At 52.4% G+C, this 23,391-nt stretch overlaps 1 protein-coding gene across 2 annotated transcripts in view; it reads right to left on the reverse strand.

The window, feature by feature from the left end:
* LOC144721359 (plasma membrane calcium-transporting ATPase 2-like) overlaps positions 1-22,743 on the reverse strand; it is a 70,225-nt gene extending 47,482 nt beyond the window's left edge. The window contains exons 1-4 of one of the 2 annotated variants that reach the window (XM_078598922.1): positions 22,537-22,674; positions 21,030-21,179; positions 3,168-3,973; positions 979-1,176 (exon numbers count right to left, since the gene is read on the reverse strand). In XM_078598922.1, the coding sequence (XP_078455048.1) occupies positions 979-1,176; positions 3,168-3,360 (391 nt within the window). In that variant the 5' untranslated portion in view covers positions 3,361-3,973; positions 21,030-21,179; positions 22,537-22,674. Of the gene's footprint in view, positions 1-978; positions 1,177-3,167; positions 3,974-21,029; positions 21,180-22,536 lie in introns of both variants that reach the window. The other variant, XM_078598923.1, reaches the window with a different exon arrangement.
* Between the last annotated feature and the right edge of the window lie 648 nt (positions 22,744-23,391).

Here is a 23,391-nt window from a genome sequence, read left to right on the forward strand (position 1 = left end):
GTGGGGAGCGGTAGCAGTGGCGGCTTTCGCGCTGCGCTACGATCACCTGTGACCCGGGTTTGATTCCCGCTCACGGTTAATGCCAGTTACCTGAGTCGGTCCCGGGCCATCCGCTAGGTCGATTCAACCTCAATTGAGTATCTGGTGTGGTGTTTAAACATCGCCACTGGGAGGGAGACAAAGGCGGCCGGGCGTGGTGCTGGCCACCAACTCCCTCGTGTGCCGTGCCCACCACCTTCATAAGTCCCAAATAGCAATACGACTCCCTACTAAAATGTTGTTAATATTGCATCGAGTTTACAGACAGACGGACGGAGCTAAACACGTTAACGCTTTCAAAAACTCGGTCAGGGCGCGTAAAGAAACATCTGAATGCGTTGTTTACTTGGATGGCCCTCTTGTCACTCCACTGCTGGATGAGGGCCTCCCCAACCCGTGCAGGTCATGGGGATTATTTGAGCATACTTCACCACTTCCTGCACCTCCCTCTGCCCCCTACAACATCATCCCACGCAGCCACTTGACAACCTCTTCTACGACGCAATGGCTAATCCAGGCTCACACCTGCTTAGCTCACGAGACCCTGGCGCACTCTGGGTGACTGAACACGCAAAGCTGGTGATGAGATACCCCAGGAGGGCCTACAGATGGCTGCACAGTGAACTTAAACGATTAATTTTTTTCCATTTAATCTGCTGCTTTCACCAAACGCGTCGCGTTTCGCGCAGCAATGAGATGTCGTGCGAATTATCAAAGTTTCGGGTTTCTTTGCCTCCTTTCCAGGACGTCCCCTTAAACACCTGGCTGACCATCCGTGAACTTGAGCTTCGTAGCTCATCGCATTCCTCCAGGATAAATAAAGATTCTGGCGATTCTGAAATGGTTGGAGGCGACCGTCCGTTTGTCTGACGAAGCGAGAGGCTCGGCGGCGGCGACGCGTCTACGGGCGCAGGGGCCGTGCGGACGCGGCGACGTTACCATCGCTGCTCTCCTCGGGCGGCCGGTAGAAGGAGAGGCCGAGGGAGACGATGGCGGCGATCTCCAGGATGATGAGCGTCACGTCCTGCAGGGCCTCCCACACGAGCTCCAGGAAGGACTTGGCCTTCTGCGGGGGGATGACGTTCCTGCCGAACGCCTGCCTCCTCCTCTCCAGGTCGCTCGCGCTGTCGCTCAGCCCTGGCCGCCGCAGCAGCAACGGCACGATGGCACCGGGGGGCGGAAGGAGGGGGAGGGGTCGTGATGAGACGGTGGCACGGGGAGGTGGCACGGGGTGGTGGCAAGGGGTGGTAAAGTGTCCTGATGAGATGTTGGCACGGACGGGGTGATGGCACGGGGTGGTGGCACGACGAGGTGGCACGGGGTGATGGCACTTCGTGATGAGACGATGTCACGGGGAGGTGCCACGAGGTGGTGGAGTGGGGTTATGGCATGGAGTGGTGGCGTGGGATGAGGCGGTGCGCACAGCAGAGACTCGTGGAAATAACCGCGTTTATATTGTTGCGCAACGTCGCTGTAAACACGACGGGCAGAGCCAATTCCGTCGATTCAAGCAGAACGCTTCAAGACCGAGAACACGGAGGCGCAGCCCTGCAAGTGCCCGCTCACGCCATTGCTGGCGGAATGGGCCGCCACGACAGGGAGCCCCTCTAGTGGGTACTTGGCCTCCTCTTTCACGCTGGCCAGTACGTCTTGGAAGAGGTGCGGGTACCCACACTTTACCCCCACCACACGGAGGGGGGATTCGAGAAACGTTCTCCGTTGTTTCAACTGCCACGCCGGGAGACACCTGGATTGCAAGTCCAGCGCGCTCAAGTTTTACACCACAGCGGTATCCTTGGCAGTTATTAGTAAAACTGCAATATTTATTGCCGTCACGAATTGCATTTTAAAAACCCATGACAGAAACTCCAGGGGAGGCCCCACATTGAGACTCCGTCTGAATGCAGAGACACAGAGGGCAGAATTAAATCGCCAAAAATCTGTTTCATAAAGAGATGCATCAGGAGCACAAAGTAATCCGGCGTTGCGCACTAACATGGGATGAGCCGGGATGAAAGGAAAAATTAAGGGATAAGCACATGTAGATATTTTTCATGAAATAGAGTGTGTGCTGCGGTCGTGGTTCAGAGGTCACAGCACTAAGCACAACACCGCTGAGATCCAGGGGTCCAATTCAGGTTTCGGCCGCCCGCGATTAATCAGCAGCTCGGACCGGAGGCAGCTGGATTGCGTGAACCATTCGGCCTCGACAGCTTGCCTTTCCCTCGTCCTTCTGGGGTGGAGAAGCCAGAAACACTTGTCCTGTGGATAGACTCACCCCCACCGAAGGAATGTGGAATTTCCACCACCGGTTGATGGCTGCAAATAGGAGACGGGTGCTCTGCCAGGCTCAACTGAACGGCAAACTGCTTTGACCTTCGACTCCCGTTAAGGCGGCCCACTGCCAGAAATGACAGTCTGCTCTACAATTTTCCAGTGAGGGCCTTCCTCTTTTCTCTGCTGCCCATTACTGTCTCTCTCTCCTGAAAGATGCCTCCTCTTATTTTCCCGTGCGATGCACAAATCTCAACGTTTTTCCAGGACGTTATTGAGATGCAGTCGCATTTCGACGCTCTCCAAATCCTAATACACTGCATGGCGAGGCTTCCTCGGATAAACAAAGGACATTATTATAATCTTGACTATTACCGGAGGTATAAAATGCAACAACCGCTGGTCTATCTGGCCCCCTTTCCCGGGCGACAAGGAAGCGATGTGGCAGAAGAGACACAACACTGTAGGCCACGGCTGATGTGTTTTTTATTAACGTTGCTCATATTCCCGATGTCATCCCCACTACGCTATCGGTGTCAAGTTACGAAATGAAAGCACCCATTAGGAGGTATCGTAGTGCAGTGCGAGACGTCGTGTTAGCGAGCGGCCCGCGGAATTGGATATCGCAGAGCTACCATTGAGATCCCTTCAAGTGACCTCTGACCCACGGAGAGTAATGTCCTTCGCACGGCACCGCACCAACGTGTCATTTTCAGAGATAGAATTCAGCCAAATGAAGCTCAGCACCGAAGTTGATGCGACGGAATTTGTTTTTGTTGTTGTTTGTCGGCGAGCGTGCCGGGTCCGCAAACCCCGCGGCGCTTGAGAACGGGCGGCCCCGTGAGCGCACGTACCGTCGGTGGGCGAGGTCTTGAGACGGCGGCACAGCCCCGGCACGTCCGTGTACTTCTGCTGGATGTCGTGGAGGGCGGTCTCACCGCGGAGCTCCATGAGGGAGCGCAGCTCCATGAGGGAGCAGCCGAATTGCCCGCCATCCGAGCCATCCGACCTCGGAGACAGGGCCTCCGAGCCGTTGTTGGCGGCCATCGGGGCTCGCTCGCTTGTCGCTCGTTAAAATAGCGCAGTCGGACTTTGGGTTCCCCGTGGCCTCCGTAGGAGCGTGCGTGTGTGCGTTGTTGTTTTAACGTGAGATTTTGTAATGACGAATTACGATGATGATGTTTGTCTTTGATTCTTCAAAAAAATCAACGGCAGCAATTTCATTTGGCGTTTGAAAGTTCTCTGATTTTCTTCATTCTCTTGATTTTCCCAACCAAAACACAACAAAGACGAATCCTCAGCGATTCAAATTGTCCACGGCTTCAACGAACGACAACGATAACACGACGACACCAGGACACGCGGGCTTGCCGCTCCCAAACCCCCAACGACGATCCCCTCGAACCCACGCCCGCCTCACGCCGCCCGCTCCACGCCGCCACGGGGCAGGCAGAGCCCTCTCGACATTTCTCCCCGGACGCCTTCCGAGGCACCTCGGCGAGCCGAGCAGTTACGCGAAGAGCTCCCGCGGAGGCCCCCGTACGTGCAGCCGCCCACTCCAGCAGGCAGCCGGCGTCGTGGGGAAACAATGCCGCTCGTGGAATCGAGCCCAAGTCCGCGGGGCGGCGTCTCGCGTGTGGCGGCGGCGGCGAGCGGCCCCCTGGAAAACAAAGAGCATTGTGAGTTTGGCCACTTCACGCCCGAGGGGCGAACGCTCTGTGGTTATCGACGATCGGAACGCTTCCGAGCAGCGGCGGTGGCAGTGGTGGCTGGCGGGCAGCGGGCGATCGAATCTCGCCGACGCCGGAGGGGAGAGGGGGGGGGAGAGACTCCGCCGATCGAGACTCGCGTTTCGCGTCGGTCAACACCGACCCGGCTCCGATGGAAACGCACCGATCCGCCCGGGCCACTCGCTCAGCGGCACGGTCAATCGCCTCCTTATCACTCGTCTATCGGTGCCACGACTGCGACCACTACCCCTGGTTAATAATGTGCCCCTGAAGTTCGCTCCTTGATTCCTCCACCGGTGTTGAGGACACCGTCTATCAGGCACTGACTGTTTCGTCTCGTCCCATACTCCGTGCTGAACCACCAGCGACACCACAACGCATTCAGGCACGCACGCACTCACCCACCCACTAATTCACACCCTCACCCAACCACTCACCGTGTTCCACCACCGCCACACTGCATGTGACAATGCTTCTCTTGCTGCGTGTGCCCTCACACAGCTCCACACAGGGATCCCTCCCATCGCCTCTACTCCCCAAGATCTCGCAACAGCCGCTCTCAATTCAAGGAACGTGTCTGTCTACCCGTATCTATTGCACGTTCAACGGTGCTGTTTGTTGCTGGCCTCATTGCTCCTGCCTATTGCCAGCCCTGTCGTGTGCGGCTATTTAACAACGAGGTGGGGCTAGTGGTGGGGGGGGGGGCACGACGCAGCGAACGTTCGCTCAACGTTAGACCAACGTCAAACGGGCTGAACAGAACGAGTGACGATTCGCTCCGCTGTTCTCTGTCGTGCATTCTGCTCCTGCGCTCGCCCCGTACGCGTGTCACGGGCAACGTTCGCATTCGCCAGTCAAAGCGAGTTGTCACCCCCATGGGCAAATTTCGCCAGATTGGTTTGGTTTTTTTTGTCAGCAAACCCGGTGGATGTTGAAAAGAGAACAACATTTTTGACCAAACCAATGGGCTATGTTTGCCCCCACGTGAAAGCTGGATTCTGTTGGCCCTCTCCCAGGTGGCAGAGGTATAGAGCTGAGCATTGGCATTCCACCTTGTCGATGATCTAAGCCAGCAGCAACTAATCACGAAGCTCGAGTCACGCGTGTATGTGGCTACAGGTGTGGTGCAGAGCTGGCAAACTTCGAATAGGAAACACCACCGGTTCAATATCGCAACAACATTTGTTTTACTCGACTGTAAGAATTTAGAACGAGGGGGCTGAGCTTTCAGGGGTACCGCTGCTGATGACAACCACGACGACGGCGCTGGTGTTGCGAGTAGATATTGTGTCTCGCAGGCAGGGAGATACCGGGGTAAAAACGAAAGTCACGCACTGAAATGGGTTTGCGAAGCCCGCTTCAATAATTGACGGGATGCGGCTGGACAACGCACCAGCGAAGAGGTGTACCTCGGGCGATTACTGATGGCGCATGGGGATTCGAATGAACGGGTGGAGAGAGAGAGAGAGAGATCAAGAGAAGGGCTTGAGGGATTCCAGAAAGCCGACTTCAACGCTGACAAGCGGCATCTCAACTTGGCCAGGGAAGAGCGCTCACAGTCCGCGCGCGTCGCATCCCAAACATGGGCACTGGCAGACAAGGTGGAAGAAAACAGAAAGTCTCACAAGCACGATTGGAAGTGTCACCGAGAGACAGATCGAGTGAGATGCTAATTAGGACGCGACACGAGGAGGAATGACGGCTAGACGCGGGAATCTGGCGACGGCACGGCAGCCAATGGATACAGCGCGCTCGAGAGGACGTCCTCCGTGGAGACGGAGCGGCTAGATCCGCTCGTGCAGGAGTGAGATGGATCGTGGCATCACAGGGATCGCGATGGAGGGCTACGGATCACGGAGGCCTTCATCCAGCAGTAGATAGATCAAGGCGCATAACAATAACGAGACTAGGGGAGACCTTCGGCTAAGCTACGTACAATGCAAGGCTCCGATCACCCTCGGGGCACGGCCGACAGACGAGAATCGGGATTAAGGACTTACCGGACTCTAAGGCCGTCCGATAATTTGGGATTCTAACTCACAAATCGTGGAGTTAAAGTGCCCATCACCTCCGAACCCCTCGGGTCTCCGAACAGCTGCCTTGCGCCGGCTCCGAGCTATTCTATCCGAGGACATATGGGGCGGCTCGGTCGAGATGTCTGGGTGTGGGGATCAGGAGCTATTTGAAGTTGAGCTATTACCCCTCCCCCTCCCCTCCCCAGAGAGGCGGTCCCCGTTGGCGCAGAGCGGCGTGTAATGTGGGTCTGCGAGAGAGAGCGAGGCGCTGGGTCTGCGAGAGAGAGCGAGGCGCTGGGTCTGTGAGCAACTCTCCTCTCGCGGCATCACCACACGCCCCCCCGACCCACACTCGCTCCATCCCTCCCTCTCTCCGTCCCTAACGTGGCCACGTTCGGGTCTTTCACTTTTCAAATTTTCTTCCTTCAACGGTTGCTGGAAAGCGCAAACAAAATGTGGGTTTTTTTTGTTGTGTTCACGCACCGGTCGGCATAGCGACGCAGCGTGGAGCGGTGGCGCAGAGGTTAGCGCGCTCCGCTTTGAAGACAGATACCCGGCTTCTATTCCAGGCCACGGGTAACATCAGTGGCGAGTGATGTCTAAACCGGTCCCGGCTGCCGTAAGCGGCCTCACCGATCTAAACGCCAGCGTGGTGAAGTATGGCCAGACAATCACCGCAACTCGCACAGGGTGCAAGAGGCCCTCATCCATCAGTGGATCGACAAAGGGTTATAAATAACTACACTTTACTATTATTATTCGCCAAAATGTAACTGCAATACATTTGAAAAACATGCGATTGGCATCAGCAGGCAAGCAACACCGCGCGGACTGCCAACGCAGTGCTGCATGTAAGACGCCCTGCGTTACTAACGAGGGTTACAAAAGAGGTTCACTCGAGATATTTTCACTCAACTTCTGCGGCCACTGCGCCTGAGACGACCCGGCCAGGCAGGGCCGGGTTAAGATTGTGTAGGCCACTGGGTTACAGGTACTGTGAGGCCCCCAGTAATATTTTCAAAAGGAAAACAAAGTTAAAGAAAAATAAAATTTATTTGTACAATGCTAACAACAAATAAAATTCAGGATTCACAACCGAAACAACTTTTCACTTCAATCTCTGGAGGCGCTCCAGCTGGCGGAAGCCCCTGGGCTGCAACCACTAAAGCCCCCGTGCCTTAATCCGACCCTGCGTCCAGGGCAGATGAGAACCGCACTCACACACAAAACAAAGACAAAGATCCCCCCATATAACCCGACCAGACCGTTGGGGCAAGTGCTGTTACCGAGCACCTACGAAGACCGGTACTACGGCAGACGAATGGGGTGGGTGGCCAACACCACGCCCGGCCGCCTTTGTCTCCCCAGTGGCGATGTTTTCACACACCCCACCGGGTACTCATTTGAGGCTGAGTCGACCTAGGGGGGGGGGGGGCAGGACCGGTTCAGATAATCGTCACTGGTGTTGGCCGTGAGCGAGAATCTAACGCGCGTCGCCAGGTTCGCAGAGTAGCGCCCTAACCGCTCCACACGCGCACACACGCCGACACACACACACGCGCACACACGCGGACACACACGCGCGCGCACACACACACAGGCGGACACACACACACGCTGTCGTGAGCGTTCCGTCACCTTCGTCAAACTTGGCACGGCAGACGCCGTTCTCATTTTTTGGGGGTTGGGTGGGAGGTGACTGCCGTTGGATGGTTGTCATCACGTCCGGCAGGGCCGGGAGCGTTTCCCTCTCCGCAGCGATAGCAGGGAGCGTGGAGGTGGGGAGAGGGAGGCGTTTGAGCCACTCGTGGGTTCAGTGACGACGTCGGCGTTCTGCAGGATCGCCGTCGTCTGCGTAACGATTCGCAAACGACGCAATTCGGTGGACCGTCGTCAGTTTGGGGTTCGTATGTACGCATGTGTATTATGTTGAACTTCTTACACGCCGTACCTAGCCAACCGTGCCAATCGGTTGGCTACATATGCTGTGGTTGAAGACTCACTTTTGTTGAACGTTGTCATCGAATGTAGTCGCTGGAGGGGTTCACGTCAATTCGTTGAAAAATATCCAAATATATAACAATGATCCTCACGCGTACAATCCGACGGATGCATTGTGAGCCCAATGACTCATATTCATCGATGCGTCGTTACATCCCGTGCCGATGTCGTACAAACCCAAGGAGACACATTTCCTGACGTAAACATTCCGAGATGACAACTCCTCCTCCACAGACGAGTTCCCCACCACCGTGATGGTGGAGAAGTGTCCCAGCCTCTCGGCTCCCCACGGACACGGACTCACGCTGCCCGGCCATGACCTCACGGCTTCCATCCAGCAGTGGAACGATCAAGGCCCGCGTATGTACAACGGGGGTACTCATTGACACGCACCAAAAATATGTCATTTCATCCGACCCACCGTCTAAAGCCCACTTCGCACCTTCACAATAAGCGAGCAAACTTCTACACCGATCGCTGAGCAACATGGTGCTCAGGTTGGTGTCGTCGTTTCAGCGATGAGACGCAACTCCTGCAAATCGCTCTCATTGTTCGGGCGTCCAGTGCTTTGCCGCGCACAAAGCGCCGAGCGCCCGCGGAGGCTCCCTTACTCCACCGGCTTGGCAGCTTGTTTTTAATAATTTATTTGCAAATAGATCTTTTTTTGTTTTTCTTTCTTTCAACATTCGATGCTTGGGGGGGGCTTTGAATCGGGCACACGGTGACCTACGCGCGTGTGATGCCAGGGGTCTCCAATATTCCATTTGACAGCGCGCACCCAACAATCGTTATGAGTCGCCGCAAAACACCTACACCCCCCCACCACGCACCAGGAGGAATACGTAGCGGGGATCAAACCTTTGATTGAAAGAAGATTCGCTCAGCGGCAAGTGACCGCTTAGACTACCAAATCACATTGTGATCAGCATCGGTCCTCAGCAATACGATGCGTACAAAACGAGTCGCAGTCAATTGTCAACACCGCCGCTAAACGAAGCCACCCCGGTCGCGTCGGACATTGTTTGACCATACTTCACCACGCCGGTGGTGAGCGGGCATCAAAGTCGCGTCGCCGGGCGATGCTCACCCCCGCTTCGCCCCACATCGACAATCACGTACGGAGTGGTTACGTGAACGCACACCCGTAACGTGCTATTCACCCGATATTGTTTACCTTATAAAGTACTCCCAGCAATTACAGAGACGCATTGAATGTTATTAATAACCATTACACCATCGCGCAGCCACTTGGCCAACTGAAACAATGTACACCACGGCCTGCAGCTATCGTCTTTGTTCCGAAGCCATTCGGAACACAAAGGTGCACTTGCAAAGCACTGGAAAATTAAATACTATGCCGCGTTTTATTTACATAAAGCGGTATTATATACGGTGTAACGTTTTTTTTTGGACCGAATTCTGGTTTTCGCTGGATGCAATTTCGTCAACGCAAACAGCGATCGTGTGCGGTCGGAAAATAAGCGAAGCATTGTGAGCGTGTGATTAACCGCCGTGGCTCTCCATATGTTAAGAAGGAATGTAGTTAATTGTTAACACGTGCAGCACCAGTTACGTTCTCCGTTGTGCATACGCAGGAGGCATACAATAACAACGCGGTAAAGAGCTACGGACGGGACAGAAATAAGAAAATGGGAAGAAGAAAAAAACACAAAAATGACAAAAGTAAATGGGTTTTGTATAGGTCACACATATCCATTTACATCCTTTCAAGTTTGCAAATATTTACCGTCAATTCACATCAAGGCATTCAGTGAACGGGAAAAGGGCCCCATTATGGTGGCGATGCCCTGACGTGTTTGACCGCAACACGACGGGGTGGTCTTTCCGCGGTGGCCGCGCGCGGCCGTGCCACCCAAAAGCGCTGCGCCGTTCGCTTCTCCCGGGTTATGCCGCGCGGAGGTTCGGTGCGTGGACAGGGCGACGGACGCAGCAGAAGAAGATGAAGACAAACAAACCTCTCCCAAGCCGGACTCGGCGAAGAGAGTGGAAAAAGGTGGCCCACCCCCCGAGCGAGCGAACAAACGAACGCACGCACGTGGTTCAGTGCCGCAACCGGTGAACCAACGCAGTTGAATTTCTTTGAACAGCCGATGTCCAAAAATTAGAGAGAACGAGGGCGCAAGGTCAGCGGCTGAGCGGAGCCGCGTGGTCATCTCCGAGTGTTTGGCTGCTCTACATTTCCACGCGATGAGACACTTCGTTGAGCGATCATTTGTGGCCAGGTCGCCTCTCAAAAAAGAGTTACATAGCTCAGTGGGGCTTACCTGGTCAAATAAAAAAAAACAATAGTTTAGTTTAGATCTGATGGGGTGGTGAACCCATGATATGCAAAAATAAGTGTTCGGGTTATTTGACAAATTTTTTTTAATTATTTGCACATTTTTCGGCACACCCCAAATGTAACTTCAGCTCCCCCCACCAAATAATATTTGTAGACACTGTCCATGTCGACACCACTAAACTCTGAGATTAGACAAACACCGGTGGCTCACTCCTCAAACTGCCACGAGTTTCGCTGACCGCGCTCACAAAACGTTTAAATTTGTTTTAATTTGACCAGGTAAGGCCCACTGAGCTATGTAGCTCTTTTTTAGAAGCAACACTGGACACAAATGACAGCTCAACGAGGTGGCTTATCGTGTGGAAATGTATAGCTGCCAAATCCTTGAAAACGCGTGTTTCTTAATGTGGAGGGGGAAATCGGAGGACCCGGTTGATAAATCCACGCGACCACGGGGAGAGAGAGACACGCAAACTCCAAGTATACAGCAGGCGTCAGGGTCGGGATCGAACCCACAACCTCCTGTGTGCCAGGCGATGTAGTTAACATCTTGCCACCGCGTCGCTCGGGGTCCTGCGGGGGGCCACCATCCCTTACGCGTGGGGTGGAGTGGGGGGGTCGAGGAGGAGAATCCCGAGATTGAAATGTTTTGAGAAATACAACCACAATAGGGATGATCATTCCGCTTGTTTGTTTAGTGGAATGTTCCCTTCCTTCTCAGATAAACCGGGCAGCAGGGCAAGACAGACCGCTGAACACACAATGGCTCGGAGGCTCGGGGAGGAACCGTTTGAAAGGCACATGATATTTGGGAGATTTACGCACGGCTGCTATCAGTGTAAACACGTGGAAAGGCTGTTGGCGCGCGCGTGAAAGGACATTATGTAACGGCCTTCCAAACAGCGAGCGAGCCGAAGTCGAAGTCGAGTCCATCTCGCAGCGCGCGCAGGCCAAAGGGAGCTGGAAAGAGCCGCGCAAAGCAGCAGGGAGAAGGGCCACGCTTGGGATTGTGCACTGAGAGGAAGGAAAAGACCAAGGACAAGCGAGTGGAACGCTTCCGTAGGCTGGCAATAGAAGCGCGCTTGAACAGGACACGTCGCCAGGAGGGGGGTGGGTGGCCGCGGATCGAGACGAAGGATGGAGTGGCAGCCAAATCAGGGAACGCATTCCGAGAGCCGCCGTCCGCGGAGATGGAGCAATGAAATCACCGCGTGTGCAGAAGCTGGATATGTTATTGTATCATGGCAGGATCGTGAGAATCAGAATATTTATTTTTCCTAGAGAAATCCGATGAGCTATGAAGCTCTTTTTCGCAGACGTCCAGTAGAGGTGTGTGTCCAAACGTTACGACGACAAACAGTTTAAAACTAAAACGATTGGAGTGCACAGTATAGGATAGGTGAGCGCATCGCAGAGAAGGCGTCAGCTTGGGAATGCCTCCATCCAGCAGCGGATAGATCACGGCCGGTGATGATGATGACGACCGCACACTTTGCCCGTGCGTGCAGAGTCAACATCGACACCGCCCACCCCCCCCGCCCCGTGGCCGTTGCTGCAGGAGACCACGAAGCGTCTGTCCCGCTGTAAAGCCTTAATGACGCCGCAATGTCATTTGTACGGAAAAACAACAACAACAACAAAACCTCGCCAATAAACAATGCGTGTTCTCGTTAGCCGCTCCGCAATAGCTCCCAAGCGAGTCTTTGTCACGAGTTATTTCTTCGCTGCCGACGGCGCCCCACCGCGCTTCAAGAGTCGCGCGCCTCCTGCCCGAAACTTGTGGCCACACATCGCGGCGTCGGTTTAACGGGGAGCCGGGATTTTACCGAAGAGATCCAGAGTTTTCCTACTTAAACAAAGAGAAGAAGAAAAAAAACATCCACAAGTCGAGAAAGCTCCGTGGTGGGAAACTTCAACGCATCATGCCGGACAACACGCGGGCGTTGCCCAATGACACAACCGAGAGATGTGATGCAGCACGACTCGCTACAATCTGCGCAGCGGTATCAACTCACCGCACTCGAGAACGCGGTTGAATCACAGCCAGGAGCCACTTCTACATCTCTGGCCTCCTATTACCTCCGATTAGCACGGTAGTCTAAGTGCGGTGCGAAATAAGTTCAACATCCATACATGGACTGTGAGCTCAGAGGAAGAGCCATTGCACAACAACGTTATTGACAAATGTGTTAATTTTTTTGTCTACGAGTCTGTGGGTCTCCATCCGAGTCCCGTACTGCATATGGGTTTCTATTCACGTCTATGGGTCTCCGTATGACTCGAAGCCGCAGGGGACCTCTACGTAGCTCCGTTCCAGAAAGAAGGTCACAGCACCCGGAGCAAAACGCGGGGGCTTCGTGCCGAACAACACGCGGCACGACCCCGAGGAACTCATCGCGGGGAGCGTAATTCGGCGCCTGCCGCGTAAATAAATAAATAAAAAGTCTGCCCCCCTTGGCTGGGGGAGGCTGGCGCTGCCCCGCGATGCCACCATGCGCCCTGAGCCTCGTGACAAGTCACGATGGAAACATTTTCGGTGCGTGTTAATAATGTCCTCGGGCGAAGAAAAAAAACAACACAAACCTTCAAGCACGGAGCAATGATTTATTTTTTGATGGTGGCTGCCGCGCTCTTTACCAAACGCTCTTCAACAAAAGAAACTTTCCATGCCGACTTGGGGGCGGCGGCGGGGGGGGAACAAAAGTCGCTGTCGAGCCACATGAAAGCGGAGGTCTAAATCATTCCACCAGTCAATGAATAAAAACCCCGTCGCCGCTGTTCCACCACGACCGTCTTTCTCTCTCTTAGAGCTGAGATCCAGTGACTCACCCCCCTCCAGCATCCCCCTCAACCCCCCCTCCCCCCCGTTTATAACCAAAAGAACAAAATCACTCCTGAATTTACCGCTGCCTCCCGCGGAGCTTCGTTAGCGCACCGCAGCACTGCTGGGTGTAACTTTTGCCGTCTAAAGATTTGCAGCATGACGAGCACGCGCAAACCCATAGAGCCGCCGTGTCGCATCCGCTGCCGGATGATGGGGCCTGTAATGCGACGAACATCACTCTCGAGCGGGTCAGCAAGTGCTGCCTCCTACTGTGTGGACCAGAGATCACTTGAAGGGACCTTCAGAAGTAGTTCTCTGATATCCGCTTCCATGGACTGCCCTCACATGGCGGGGGCGGGGGTAAGATTGCGCCGCTTTGCAACAGGCAACAGAATATCCGATTTGATTTTTTTTTGTCTAGTGACAGGACATCGATCGGGACAAATTGGGGACAAACATTTGGCGGGATATTTTTTGTTTGTTTTCAAGTCATCGATATATGATTCTCTTTTCTAAACGGCGAGCGACAACTCTAAACATGCTAACGATGCACGGAGTGGGAGAGAAGCAGGGTGGCCTCCGCTCTCAATGGCGACATTAACGGACGCGACACACACGCCTCTGACAAAATCAGCTGCGCTGTGCCCAATCTCGTCGGAAGCCAGAAGCTAACGCAGGGCTGTGGCCGGATGATGTAGCCAGCGGCGTGTATGCCAGGTCGCTACAGGCCGCGGGCACACGCTGTGGGCAGCAGATGGCAATTCATAAAAATCCATCGTTGTACTGCACCCATATGTTCTCCGCCGTCACAAATTGGGACTAACTACAGTGCTAACGTGTGGTCAAATACCTCGATGACTCGCATGGCATGGAGTGACTCTAATCCAGCAGTGGATCGACCAAGCGCTCTGAATGTACGCACGTACGTGTATGAAATACTGGCGGAGTTGACTACAGCTGAGACCACTCGCTACAGGGCAGCACCTTCCCACCCGCCCGGCCACTGCGAGGAATGTCCAACACTTGACAATCACAACAATATTCGTAACTCTTAAGACCTGATAATTTAGTAGTTTCATATCCCGGGGTTTTTTTCGTCCAAGTCACGAAAAGCTTTTGACATGGGCATCATTACCAAACTGGCATTGAAGATGGATTCGAATCCAAGCAATTAATTAGCAGCCAATGTCTCCCATTTCAGCTTAACAAGATCATCGGCACTTTTCACCACAGGAAATTCCCATTCAAAGCCATTAATCTAGAATTACGGTTTTCTGCTCATTTTCACCAGAGCAGGAAACACAACGCTTATTTGTGTATTCTCTGATCTAATTACAAGGTAATTCATAATTACTTTAATCTTAAGCATGAGCAGCATTATTGACCGAGAGCTAATTACCGCACGTCATTTTACTTATCTTCTTCAAGGAAATGCATCTTGCCGTGCCTGATGAAGGTGACCCTCGTGCAGTGGGTGCTTACAAACAGAGTGCAGGCGACAGATGGCTCAGCGCACTTCCATTAAAGCACTTGGAGCGCGCTCTAAGCATCGACAGAATTCTGCAGGTGACTGCAACTCGTTTTTTTACCCGTGGGACGCCAAGGGAAGATGGAGAAACGGCAGCAGGAGAGACGAGGATGGGGAGGGAGGGGCTACACAAGGCATCGACCCTTGCTGCTGTTGCTGCTGTTGCTGCTGCTGCACGGAGAAGTGGAGTCTGTTTTCTCAGTGGGCGGCGCCAGGGAGAGAGGAGGCGTTCAGAGTGGGGGTGGCCATGCAGATGTCACGTGGATTACGGGAGGCTTCAGCTGATTTAGATACAAAGCAGAGATAATTCACATTTGGGCAGCTTTCTCCGCTCTTCCATTAATCATTAATTTCCCTAATCTCTCTGTCACCTCGCCCAGCGGCATAGCGCCTCCGATTAGCATGGTTGGCTACATACGGTGCGAAAAAAGTTCAACGTACACATACGTACATAGCGATGGAGTGTGTCGGTTCTGATGCAGCACTGGGGCTCATAGGCCAGAGGAGGCTCGGGTACTAGGCTATCGAGACAGCAGGGGCAGAGCAGGCAGACAAAGGATCTCATTTCATTCCTTGCACCAGGTCCACTGCCGACCACACCGCTTACCCCGCCCCCTCTCTCTCTCTTCACGCGCGCCCGACGTGAGGCTGTTGCGCGAGATTCTGCGTCGCCAAGAGCCCGAGGTTGGTCTTCGAGGCACACAAAGGCTAATGTCATCACTGTAAGCTAAACCAATATTGCACTGTCCGGGTATTTGCTGTGGTCAGCTACATTCCTGAATATCTGTCAATTGCATAATATGAATAACTTACAGCACTTTAATAATAACCATTTCAATATGGGACCTTTCCTGCCAGTATTAAAATATAACAATATAAGGTTTGACCCTTTTCTGGCAATAAAACAGGTGTCGAGATGTTAAAACACCAAACAGAATCCCTTTTCAAGGAGTCCTGTCTGCATTAACCACACACAGAGTACTTGTGGTGAACGTGTAAACAAAAAAGATGCTCTGATTATAATATATGCATTGTCTTTGAAACTGATTGGTCCATAACAATTTCGTACATTGGGTGCTTGAGCCATGCTTATCGCGCAATACGATCGCGATGATGCCACTTTGCCAAGTTATTGCTCGCTTCGTAAGCCTCCCCACACACCGTGTCAATGGTGGAGGGATGTTTGACCATACTTCTTCGTGCGGGTTCATGAAGGTGGAGGGCGGGAGGCCTCAACCAGCTCACATCACTCACCCCCTGGCGTTAGCCGTGGGCAGGAATCAAACTCATGTCACCGGAGTCACAGTGCAGTGTGTGGACCGCTGTCACACAATCGCTGCACGCCATCCGCACAATTTCGTGGGAAGGAAATTGAAATTGCACGCGAGAATGAAAGTGGTCGCGACTGCTAATCGGCGCTCGATTTCATAACGCTGCCCTCAGATCCCAAAAGCAGCTGGGTAAGACAAAAATTGCCAAGAAACATTTTCCTGGGCAAACAAAATCAATTAAGCAAATAAATGTGTTACAGCTGGGCTTCGCTCCATTCATATCGCATGGAAGGTGATCACGCAGCTGCTACTGTATGCTTCACAGATGGCCAATAGTCTGCCACTAATGGGGCCACGTTTCCCTGTGATCTTACCCAATAAAGACGTTTGCGCGGAAATTTTGGACCATTTTGCCGGCGCACGCGGTCTATTCTATTTTAATCACTTTCATGTCACGGGACCCTTTAACATCCGACGTGAAGCAGACGGCGGCGTATTTGTTGGTTCACGCCGCAGCATTAACCAGTGCGGCCACTGGGTTCGAACCGCGAGCCTGTGCAGGAAGGGGGGCCAACGCCCAAAACTCGAGAAAGCACGCGTCTCTGATTGCACACCGCCTCTCATTCTCAGTGCCCTCCAGGCGACGGCAGGGAAAGTGGACGGTGTCTGAATGACAGTCTTCTCGACAGACATGTTCTCCACCTGAGGACGGCTGCTTGCATTGTGGCCGAAACGTCGTGAAAATTATTTTATTATGTTTTATTTTTATTATTTTATAATTTCCATTCTACGTGACTTTACCGAAAGAACCAAGAAGATGAATCCCTGCAGTCACGAAAGCTTTAAATCGAAATCTATTATTATTACTTTTCAAACGTAGCAGCGTCGTTGGCTTCAACGCTGCAAGTCGCCCGGTTGGCTCCGGTGGTTGGTGCTCTATCAGAGCTCTGAAGCTTTTCCATGTTTTTGTGTTAAATGTTTAGCAAAATAAACGTTTGTTTAATTGTTCTTGGACACGTGCTTATTTCATTGTTTTTGGCGAGCATTTTCTGGCCTGCTTTTTTATGTTTGTTATTTATTTTCATAAGCATGGTGTTTGCTTTTACTGAAATTGTGTTTTGTGCTGTACATTGTTGTTTGCCATCCAGGTCTCCGTTGCAAGAGAAACATGAGTCTCATGGGCTAGCCGAGCTATAAACTCTAAACTACAGAGTGTGTATGCGAGTCCGTGTACCTATGTGTAATTAGTACTCATTATTTACGCTTAATTATCCAGGATAGCCTCACTGAGTATTCACGACTATTTTTTTCAGGACGTTCCTGCCAAGTTTTCACAGGAGGGACCCACAATTGAGATGCGCTTCCCAATTAAGTTATTTGCGTGTACTTTTATATTTTTCAAATTTGGCTAAATTGGATCATCTTCACACAGCGGCCTGCTCTTTTCAAATTACGTAATGGGCCCTTTAGCATACACCGTGACACAGACGTTGCGTATGTAATGGTTTAATTCATCCGCAGTATTATTCGGGGCCGCATTTCGGATTCTAACCGTGAACCTCTGTAACAATCGGCACGCTGCCCTACGAACTTGAGCACCATAATTGGATTCCCGGCCATGGGTAACGTCAGCATTGAGTGGCGTCTGGACTTGTCCTGGGCCTCTCCTTGGTCGACTCGGCCTTAACTGAGTACCGAGTACAGTGTGTAAACATCAGCAATGGGGAGGCAAAGGTGGCCAGGCGTGGTGTTGGCCACCCACCTACTTGCGCGCCATGCCGACCTTTGTAGGTGCTCGCTAACAGCATTTGCCCCAACAGTCTGTTAAGGCGACACGGGGGATCTTTCTATTTGCTGTGCGTGATTTACAAATGGTCCAGCGCTGAGAACAACCACCCACCTGGAATGACAAGGTGTAGCAAACGTAGCACACTGGCTATCGATTGTGCTGCAAACGTTGGCCAAAATGGGCCCTGTAATTCCAGGATTTTATAGCAACCGTGGTAAAACACATTTTGTGTCAACAGCGGCGTAGCGTGGTTGGCATGAGCCCTCATGCGAGGAATGAAATAGCCCCCCCCCCGAACCCCCTCTGTCTGAATTCCCACCCCTCTTTCAGAGCCCGGCACCTGGGCCCCCATGGCCCATGGACCCCAGCGCGGTGGTGACGCGCACCTTACGCCTGCGCACTCAATAAGTATGCCACTGGTTTGTCAGCGGTTACATCTGGATAATGACCCGATGTGATTACCGTGCGGCCGCCCACACAACCTCACGGCGAACGGGCGCGTCTATCAGCGGAAGTCATTAACTCGTTCGTTTTGTGTGATCCGCTCTCTCTCTCTCTGTGTGCATGTCAGTCGCCCGGGCCCTTGCGCCAATTGTTTTTACGACAGATATTTATGATATCCACCTGTCAGCATGCGGTGACCTCGTCCACACAGACGGATGTTGGGTCTCCAGAGCCCAGAATCTCATTGGACGTCTGGTTTCATGTCCCGTGAAAAATGCAGTCCTCCCGTTTTTTCTAGACTGTTATTTTTTATGAAGGTTAACCGACCTCTTTGAAGTGACATGAACGCATTGTTCCAACAGTGGAGAAGACAGAGAAGAATGTTTCATGTTTAAGGCATTCTTCATCAGCCATCATCTACCCAATGCTAGATGAAGGCTTCCGCGAACCCGCCACCATCTCTCACGGTCCAGCTATGCAACAACCCGTCTGTTTCCTGCACGTGAGCCGATTTAATCGCTCCATTTCCGTGGGCGGAGGTCCTCTCCACCATATATTCCCATCGTTGGTTGCCATTCCATGATTAGTCTCGACCACTGACCATCGTCACACATCCAGAGACGTGTCCTACCCATGCACACTTAATTTCCTAGCAGCAAATTGGATGTCTGTGCCACGCATATGTTATCCAATCTACGTGATCCTCTTTCTGTCTCTCAGCGTGCAGCTGTCTCCCTGCACACTTCTCTGCTCACTTTTCTTCAGACTGTGTGCATGGAGATGAAATCCCACGTGGAGATGGAGCGACACAATCAGCTCGCGTGTGGGCAAGACCGCGAGCAACGGCGACAGCCTGGGAAGTTCTTCATCCAGGAGTGGACGCATCATGGCAGTCGACGATCGGTGTGACAATGATGATGATAGATGATAATTGCATCGCGTGGAAATTGAAACTGTGGCGAGACTAGGGAGGCTCAACGTCGACTGCCACGGGGGTGAGAGCTCTAATGAAGGGCGTGCGTTGCCCCGGCATGCCGTGGTTTTTGTGCGATCCATCGCTACCGCACAATGAATGATTGGCGTCGATTGACTGCGCGAGGATCGCGGGTAACACCAGGCCGAGAGCGACGCCAAACCCACGCGAAGTCCGGGACAACGCCCAGCACAACAATACCACATCTGCCGGTGCCAGCAAACAAAGGGGTGGGCGACGAGAGAGAGAGGAGGGGGGGGCAATGTTATTTCGGTCCGGTGAAGAAACGCGCCGCGGTGTGAAAACATTACCGCTCTGAACGTGAATACTGAACCTACACGGGTGTTCGCGTGGTTTCTTCTTTATCTTCTTAATGTAGCGGTGGAAATGAAAACGTTCACTCCGCTTACGCAGTACGCTGGGGCGTTGCAACAAAACAAAAAACGGCACGCGCGCGAGTTCCTACAATGGAACAAAATCAGCGACGGCTCGTTGGAGTTTGCATGAAAGTCAAAGCGCGGCTTTGGGCTGCACGCGTCGGGAGGAGAAGGGGACGGCAACGAGACCGAGGACGGAACGGCAGCTGAAGGAGGGAGAGCGCACGCGAGCACGACCCACCACGAGCGTGTTGTGCGCGATGGGATGAGATTAGCGTGCAGCGGTGAGACGCATCGTGGCATTGCAGTAACCACGGTGACATAACACGGGGAGGCTTTCGTCCAACAGAGGGTAGAACATGGCGAATGACAATTTTTTCTTTTTTAGCAGGTAAGGCCATACTGAGCTGTATATCTCTCTTTTCAGAAGGGACCTGGTCACAAATGATAGCTCAACGAAGTGGCTTATCGCGTGGACAGTTATAGCAGCCAAATACTCTGAAGAGTATGTTTCTGAACGTGGAGGGGAAAAAAACTGAGAAAACCTCACGCGACCACGGGGAGAGAAACATGCAAACTCTAAATATACAACAGGCATCAGGGTCGGGATCGAACGCACGACCTCCTGTATGCCAGGCGAGGTAGTTAACATCTCACCACCGTGATGATAACTGAAGACGCATCACGTGCATTCTCGTCGCATCTGAGCGCGAATAAGGACATGATTAAAAAAACGCACAACGTGAATTATCCCTCTTATGCTTGGAGCTGCCTCTCCCTGGTGGGAGGCTCCCGTCATCAAAGGTCACATTCGCATTTCGCGAGGTCTAATTGGGTCTGGATTAATGGAGCGATTCAAAAACCTGCACGGCCACAACCTCGTTTAACGAACGAGAACACCCCCCCTTCCCCCTCCGTAATAATAGGGACGCTCAATTAAAAAACGTCGAATTACAATCTTCGAGGCAGCTAAAACTTACAGCGGGCGGGCGGGCCTGTCAACGGTGCCACTTTAAGCGGACACGGGAAGCAACACGAGAGCGAATGTCCAACACGGGGACGCCGGCCATACGGGGAGCGCGCGCGCGCGATTCAACGAGTCGGCTTCACAAGCAATGTGCATTCGGATGCCAAGCCGAGCCAAGGCGATCCTTACACTGTACAGGCGACTTTTAGACATCATCATCATCATCCTCCTCTCCACCCAGTAAACATGGAACGCAGGGGCCAAACGTCGGGGCAACGTTCGTGCAACGGTTCCAGCCACATGTCAACGTTGAACCAACGTTGACATTGTTTACTGAGTACTCACAACTAGAATGGAAACTGAAGGCGCACGGGATTCATCAGTGGACAAAGCAGTAGCAGCAACAGCAGCAGCAGCGGGAGCAACGCACGACCCATTTGTTGCTCAAAGAGCCGAACAAACAAGACGCGAAAAGCATCATCATCATCAACTCACCGTGCCCGCGAGTTCCTTACAGCCAACGGCGAGTGGCGCTATTGCCGGAGCCTCCCCGGTAAAGCCACGCTCCGCTCTGCGCCTCCCAATCTTCACTCCGCATTCTTTTGTCGAGTCAAATGGTGGCGCGTACCAACTCGGCAGGGAAACCTGGGACGGGGGGGAGGGTGAGGATTTGTGTTTATTTTCAGCTTCCAAAAAAAAAGAACGCCCACGCGCACCCAGAGGCATTTTCGCAGCGATCTGCGACCGCCACTCGACAGCGGCCGCGATTGAGCCGATGGATTTTTGTTGTTGTTGTTAATGTAGTGGAGGGGGGGGGCGACACAACAGAGGCGTCAGTGTAAAAATTCGAGGCGGTTTTATTTTGGGGAACGAAGTTTTTGGTCACTCGCTCCCCACCGTTTGGTTGCGAGGGTTTTCTCAGGGAGACGTGCAAGTGACTGGGTGCTGTTATACAACGCGTCACTAATAGCAAACAGAACTTTTAATATACCCTATTTATGTTTTTTTTATATAAATGAGCGAGCCGCGTATTTACTGCGCGCGTGTGTGTGTGTGCAAGTTTCACACACACAAATATTTGCCATTCCCGTAAACTCGTAAATTATCGTGAAATTTTAATAGTTCTCGAGTTACATTTACTCTGCGAAGATCGTTTACAAAAGTAACAATGAATAATATCGCTCGGCGACGTTGTCCGCTCGTGCCGCGTGCCGTTGCTCGGCACGATGTCCGACGTTTCGCTCCACGTGGCACACCATGTCGACCGACACGCGCCACAACGTAAACACGCATCGGAGAGCCCTACAGCACTTCCAGGCAACACCTCCACGTGAATGGCTTCAGTGTCATACAGAAAAAAAGTAATCTCTATCTTCTTGGTTCTTTCGGTAAAGTCACGTACTTTACCGAAAGAACCAAGAAGATGAATCCCTGCAGTCACGAAAGCTTTAAATCGAAATTTAGTCATCTCTACTTTACCTCGCATATCCTAGACAATAAGTATAGTTTAAGTTTATTTCTAAATGGAATAATCTAAGCGGTCAGGTAGAGCGTTCCAAATAAAGCTAAAACACTAAACTATTGTTTTATTTTACAACGTAAGGCACACTGAGCAGTAAAGATATTTTTTTCAGAAACGACCTTATCACATATGACAGCTCAACGAAGTGGATTGTCATCATCACGTGGACATTAACGGCAGCCGAATACTCTGAACGCACGTTTCTAAATGTGGAGATTAAAAAACCGGAGGACCCCGGAGAAACATCCACGCGTCCACGGGGAGATTGAACGCACAAACTCCTCATATACAACAGGAGTCATGCTCGGGATTGAACCCACGACCTCCTGCATACCAAGCGAAATAGTAAACATCTCGCCACCGTGGCGCCCACATCTGAGGACAGAGGACCGAAAAACCCCGAGCTCCGAAACTTTTTTTTTGCAGAAAGCGTGGCCGACAACCGTGCCAGCCTTGGGTTGTAATTTATCAAAAACAGACCTTTTTGCAAACACTCTCGAAGCGCCGGTTTACAGAATGGCGAGGATTTCCTCCGCGCCGCCCCTCCCTCACTTCCTATCGCTCCCCCACCTCGCATCGTTTGTTGGTCACACAAAGCGAACTGCAGCAGCTATCTGAGCGCGTGTTGCATACACCGCAGGGGCGGTTTCTTCATTAGGGCGATTGGGCGACGCACCACCAATGTCATTCAACCACAGAGTCACGCGAGCCGTCACTGTGCCTCTGGATATAGTCCAATCAGCGTCATGCTACGTTCTGTGGAGTACCGCCTCTTTTTGGGCGATTTCCCTCCAGCTGAGAATCGCCCCGAGTGGCCCCATAGACTTACATTCAAAGATGTTTTTTTTCGAACGGGGGCGCTGCAATGCATTCTCTATGGCTTCCGGGAGGGCTCGCCCTAACGTGCTTACGTCATCATACGTGCTTACGTCATCATACGAAAGCACGTTTCATCCAACAATATAATTTGTCGCCACCTAGTGGAATCTTTAATAAAATAAACTTGAGTGGTTTGTTTTAATAGTGAGTATAGAAACAAACAAGATGTATTGTAAGAGTCACTTTATTTTTCATTAATATTAAAGAAGTGAAGTTGCCTTTACATGCTTGAGCTGTTAATTTATCCATTGCATGGGTGGACCTTATCCTTATCAATCATCCAGACATTTGCCCCCCCTGAGAGATTTAGCAGGAGCCGCCACTGATACACCGAGAACATTGACACGCAAGGCCAGGGCAGCATCCCCACACATCCATCGCAGCAACAGATAAGAAATGTCAGCTACGACCAGAGGTGGCTCCATGGGGTCAGAGATACACACAAAGCTCGCATTG

Source organism: Lampetra planeri, chromosome 11, assembly GCF_965212315.1.
Source record: "Lampetra planeri chromosome 11, kcLamPlan1.2.h2, whole genome shotgun sequence".
NCBI classification, from domain to species: domain Eukaryota; kingdom Metazoa; phylum Chordata; class Hyperoartia; order Petromyzontiformes; family Petromyzontidae; genus Lampetra; species Lampetra planeri.